Raw genomic sequence first — 6000 nt, 5'->3', positions numbered from 1 at the left:
GCTTTTTTGACTGCTCACCTCAGCCAGCCACCATCCTCTCGTCCCAGTCTCCAGTTACTTCTTAAGTCTCCCATTTTCCAACTGGAACCAACTAAGACGTAAACCTTGGGCCAATTCGGTGGGAGGATAGCTGCGCGCCGGCACTTCCGGGGTTAAGCGACAGATGGCGACGCCTGGAAGGAGGAGTTAGGGGCGGAGCCGCGCCTGCCTGATAGCTCGGCGGGCTTTTGCGCATGCTCACACGAAGCCGTCTCTAACTCCGCTTCCGGTGGGGGGGGGCGGTTCACTCGTGCAGTTTCCGAGTAGCGGCGAGGTTGTGCTTACCGCTGCAGGGAAGCGTCCGCTTCAGGTGGGTAAGTGTCGCCTCTTTTGTCCATCAAATAATTATTCCAGGCATTCAGAGTAGAACTTGAAGGGCTGTGCTGGGAGTAACCCATGTTCTGTTTCTACTTTCTCCTTTTGTTCTGAAACCTTTATTTCTGAGAACAAGACGAAAGGGGTGGAGAAGCTATGGTTACCGTGGCAACTGCTTGGCAGCAACTTAGTTTTTGAGAATTTGGAGAAATTGGGAGAGCTGCTTACGGAAGGGCTCGCTCAAACGCGTGTGCGTCGGACGCAGATTTAGATGTTCTGTCAAACCCATACGCCTAAACCACAGAATTCGATTGTAAAAGGTGTACTCTGGCTATAATGTGGAGTGGCAGGATTTGAGGTGGGGTAACTAGGTGGAAAGCGAATTCAGCGAGCAAGACACAGTTTGAAGATGTCCTGAACTGGGGTAGTGGTGGAGGATTGCGGAGAAGAGGGAAAATTGGAGAAATTCCAGACGGTAGTATCAGCGGGACCTAATGTGGGGAATGAGGGACAGGGGCCCTGGGCATCTTGAGGATTAAGTCCATACTTCGCTTGCCTATGGCTGCGAAGATTCCTTTCCCGCCATCATTTCAGTCTCCTGATCCCCTCTTCCACGCAGACCGCAAGACTCTATTCATTACAAGTAGTTTGATGTTCTAGTTCTAGAATATTGTCCTCACCTTTCTTATGATGTTGGGCCAGTTTGTATAATTTTATTAAGCCTCTGAATTTTTTTCAAACAAAAATGAAATAAAATAAAAAGTACTTCTCTCAGGATTTTTATGAGGATTAAGTGCGATAGTTTATATGCCTGGGTATAGAAAATGATCAATATGTTCATTACTACTAATGTATGTATTTGCATTGTTTGATTTTTATGTGTCATTTTGCTGTTTCTTTCTCTAGACTTGAGTTGGGTGTTTTTTTATTTTGTTTTGTGTTTTGTTATTTTTTTAATATTTTATTTATTTCTAGGAGAGAGAGAGAGAGAGCGTGAGCAGGGGAGGGTCAGAGAGAGAGAGGGAGTCACAGACTCTGAAATGGGCTCCAGGCTCTGAGCTGGCAGTCAGCACAGAGCCCGACGCGGGGCTCGAACCCACGAACCGCGAGATCATGACCTAAGCGAAAGTCGCACGCTTAACCGACTAAGCCACCCGGGCGCCCCTGTTTTGTTTTATTTTAATTTAATTTAGGAGCAGTATCTTACCTATTTTTGTATGTTCTTGTAACATAGTAAAGACTAAAACATTTTTTGAATGGATCATTTATTTGGGCTGTTGTTGACATAATTAAATTTATTTCTTACTTTAGAGGAGGTACCTGGGGGGCACCAAGGTGGCTCAGTCGGCTGAGTGTCCGACTCTTTGATGTCAGCCCAGGTCTTGACCTCACTGTTGTGAGGTCAAGTCCTGCACTGGATGTGGAGCCTACTTAAATAAATAAATTGCAGGGGCTGCCTGGTAGAATGAATTTTGCTGATCAAATATTTTCTGTTAGATAAAAAGGTAGCAGTTTTCCTATATAAATAAGAAGGCCGTGAAATGAGATGTACAGAAAGTAACTAATATTCTCAGTCTGGAACAGGTATGAGTGATTTCAGTGAAGAATTGATAAGGTCCAAGACAGAGGATGACCAGGAGGAATCGAGTGTATTCTCTGGTACAGGAATGTATTTTCCTTGGCTCCAAAAGCACATAGACACTGTGGGTAAGTAAAATAACATCTAGCCATTTTAACTGTAATGCAAAGAGATGATAAAATTCAGTATGGACACAAAATTGGTACCTAAGCTGGTTCAGTTTCTTTTTTTTTTTTTTTTTTAATGTTTTATTTATTTTTAGGAGAGAGAGAGACAGCGTGAGCAGGGGAGGGTCAGAGAGAGAGGGAGACACAGAATCTGAAGCAGGCTCCAGGCTCTGAGCTGGCAGTCAGCACAGAGCCCGACGCGGGGCTTGAACCCACGAACCGCAAGATCATGACCTAAGCGAAAGTCGGACGCTTAACCGACTAAGCCACCTAGGCGCCCCGCTGGTTCAGTTTCAAGATGTAACTGTATTAGGGTTTTTGAGACTGTAAGCAAAAAAATCATTTAAAAAAAGAGATCCTTTTTTCTACTTTAACTTTGAACTAATAACATAACAGTATGTATTATCATAGATACCTTTTCTTCCCCAGTAATACTTGCTAGTCATTTATATGCCTGGCATTGGCTACATGTTGGGATACATAGAAGAAGAATATATGGCCACTGGCAGTGAGGAGTACCTATGTAGAAAGTGTTTTTAAGTAGTTTCTGTTGAATTGGATTTAAATTATTCCTAATATAATTGATCTATACTATCTATAGTATAGAACTTTCTTCTATATAAATATAAGGAGATGTTTCTGTTGAGTACATATCCCTGTAGGGATATATAAAAGAAGCATTTATGTGTATATTATTGACGTGTTGCCTGGTGTACTTCTGGGAATACATTAGAACTGACACTTAGTACCCTCCAAACACCTTAGACTAGCCATCTTTCCCCTTGACCAGGATTCTTTGTTTCCTAGAATTTACTCCTGTTTCTTTATGTTTTAGTTTTAATATTATCTCATTTAGTTATCTCAGTAAATTAATGCCCACATGATGGGCATTTTAGTGTTGAGGGAAGTGAATCTTGAAGAAGTTAAGCTCTAAATGTGGGTATCAGGAGTTAAAACAGGTCTCTCTGACCTCAAAGCTTATACTTTTGATAACTGAGATACAATTTTATTAATGAGATATTATATGTAAAGTGCTTACTGCAGAGCCTCATGCATAGTGAGTGTTGGAAAAATAATAGTTTCTTTCCTCTCTTCTCATTATATTTTTGCTAATGAATGTACATGGTTCAAGCTAGGTTTGACTGGCTGATACTTCAGAGGGAATGCTACTTCCCTGCCTTATAGGGAACTAGTGATCTCAGGTTTCTGCTGGTTAAGATATACCTGGGCAAGTTTTTATCATTAGGATTCTGCAGAGAGCTTGAGTCGATCCAAAACCAGCCAGTTTAAGACCAGAATTTACATGGTTAGAAATGTTTTAGAAGTTATGGATAGCCTGTTAAACCCAAAATAAATACTTTATGCCTGCAATGAGAAAATAGTTTCAGGTAATATTGACATTCTAGTGATAAATAACCATGCTAGGACAACAAAATTGCCCAGCAATTAATTTTTTTACTCTAGTAAATATCTACTGGTGTTCTGAGGGGTATGCCCTCTAGAATAAAGGCTTTGAAGGCAGAGGCCAGTCTGAATTAAAACTGTATGTTAAGCGGCATGTGGCTGTCTCTGTCGGTGAAGTATGCAACTCTTGATCTCAGCATTGTAGGTTTGAACCCCACGCAGAGTGTAGAGATTACTTAAAAATAAAAGTTTAGAAAACAAACAAAAAACTGTGTGTCAAATACCTAGAATAGTACTTGGCACAAAATTGTGCTCAAAAAATATTTGTTGACTGACAAGTTTCCAGATCCTTTCCAGGGCGTTAGAGATAGGCTGATGGCACTTGGCTCTTTATTGTACTTCAGTTCACGTCAAAATTTCTTTTCCTAGACAGTTATTTTTGAAAGTGTATCAGCAACAAACAGGACCATCTTTTGCTCATAAAAGAATGAAATGAGAGATATTCGTTAGGTAACAAGGCTGAATCATAAGACAGAGGGGAATTTTCCAAGAATTTAAGTACAGTAGTCTGAAGTCCGATTTCCCGTCTGAGTCGTGAAAACTTGAGGGGTTCATGGGAGGTTGGCCTGAGGTCAGTCCTCCTGTAGGTGAAAAACTGAGGTTTTAGGGAAGAGGTGTTTTGTCAGGTTCCTGGACCAGCGCCTGGTGTTGCTGCTGGTCCTGGGCAGTGAGTGTGGATCTTGCTAAATGCAGCTTCTTATTCAGAGAGCTGGGTGGGGCATTCTGTTCAGTTTCCTGGTGATGCTAAGGCTTTGTTTCTAGAACCACACTGAACAGCAAGCAGTGGGATCCCCACAAGATTTGTAAGTACTTTTAAAAAGTGTGAGAAGCACTAGTGTAGAGCAGTACCTTGTTTTACTCACGTATGCTTTTTTCTTTTTAATTATATACTGCCTTGCATGGTTTTAAAGTGTCATCTAAAAATTGTAAGTTCCATAGTTCCCAAAGATAGAATTTCCAACGCATTTTGGCATTTTTAAATGAAATTGGTATACTATTTTTACAGATATATCCCGTGGAATCTAAGTAGCACAGGAATATGATTCCTTTCACCATCCCCTTAAAAATATTTATGTAAAAATAGTTTTTTAATGTTTATTTTTGAGAGAGCACAAGCGTGGAGGCACAAGAGAGAGGGGGACAGAGGATCCCAAGTGGGCTCAGCACTGACAGCAGCAAGCCCGTTGTGGGGATTGAACTCAGGAACTGTGAGATCATGGCCAGAGCCAAAGTTGGACACTCAACTGACTGACCCACCCTGGCTCCCTGAGAAGATGTTAATTGATGAAGATTTTATATTGTTTATTTTCCTTTCATACTTTTTATAATAAAACTATGTATCTACATCTTATTATTTTTTGTTAATATCTCGTAGGACTTTAAGGTACTACAATTTTGTCTGGAGTGAGACATCATAATTACTAGTTTTACAAAGCTGATAAAAATAACATAAGTATTAAAAGTTGTGTTAAAATTTAGGGGCACCTGGGTGGCTCAGTCGGTTAAGCATCCAACTTTTGGCTCAAGTCATGATCTCGTAGTTCATGAGTTCTGAGCCACCGAAGGAATAGTATGTATTTCTAGAATATTACTGGGTATTCATATACCCGTGAAGGAATAGTATGTATTTCTAGAATGAAAAAAGATTTAGCTTTAGTTCTATTTTGTTTTCATTGATGTAATTCTGAGAGTCCCTAGTTACATGAGTAAGTAGATGGCACTGGATAGAGGGTAATTGTAGCAGTGTATCAGGTCTTTGAATTCTTGAATTACTCATGACAAAATTGCATAGTGATGTGTTACAAAGGATTCTTAAGTCCTTCCACACTTTGATAAACAAAGACTTGGAAATCACCTGACTTGCAAAACGGTGTGTTAGAGTCAGTCACTGTCCCAGTAGTTACACCTACATTTTCACCTTCATGTAATATATATTGATAATGATTGTGAAGCCTTGATTCTAGCATGGTTCTCTAGGAGATTAATTAGGAGATTTGTTTTAGGCGAGAGTGAGTATGTGAGGAAGTTGAAGATCTGGAAGTTGACTGCTCTGAAACTATGTTTGCATAGTACCTATAAGTCTCTCTGTATTCCCAAGGGTCAGGGTACACCACTTGAAGACCACTGGCCTAGAAGGTTTCTATGGTGTGTGGAAAGGGAAGGGGGGTGTCAATATGCAACCTGTTACTCCTAAGACGGGGTTGTGGGGCGCCAGGGTGGCTTGGTCCATGGCTTAGTCCCGACTTCAGCTCAGGTCATGATCTCATGGTCTGTGGGTTCGAGCCACACAGTGGGTTTGAGCACTTGAGGTGGGCTCTGTGCTAACTGCTTGGAGCCTAGAGCCTGGAGCCTGCTTGGAATTCTGTGTCTGCCTCTTAGTCTGCCCCTGCCCCACACCCGTTCTCTCTCTCTCTCAAATATAAATAAACATTAAAA

At 41.1% G+C, this 6000-nt stretch overlaps 1 protein-coding gene across 1 annotated transcript in view; it reads left to right on the top strand.

The window, feature by feature from the left end:
• The first annotated feature begins 288 nt into the window (after positions 1-288).
• Positions 289-6000, top strand: part of TAF1A (TATA-box binding protein associated factor, RNA polymerase I subunit A) — a 40387-nt gene continuing 34675 nt past the window's right edge. The window contains exons 1-2 of the mRNA XM_039222243.1: positions 289-353; positions 1929-2061. Of these exons, the coding sequence (XP_039078174.1) occupies positions 1941-2061 (121 nt within the window). The 5' untranslated portion in view covers positions 289-353; positions 1929-1940. The remainder of the gene's footprint in view (positions 354-1928; positions 2062-6000) is intronic.

The sequence above is a fragment of the Hyaena hyaena genome, unplaced genomic scaffold, assembly GCF_003009895.1.
Source record: "Hyaena hyaena isolate Hyena2069 unplaced genomic scaffold, ASM300989v1 scaffold_1086, whole genome shotgun sequence".
NCBI classification, from domain to species: Eukaryota; Metazoa; Chordata; class Mammalia; order Carnivora; family Hyaenidae; genus Hyaena; species Hyaena hyaena.
Note: the sequence above shows the minus strand (reverse complement) of the source record. Positions and strands in the feature narration are given on the sequence as shown.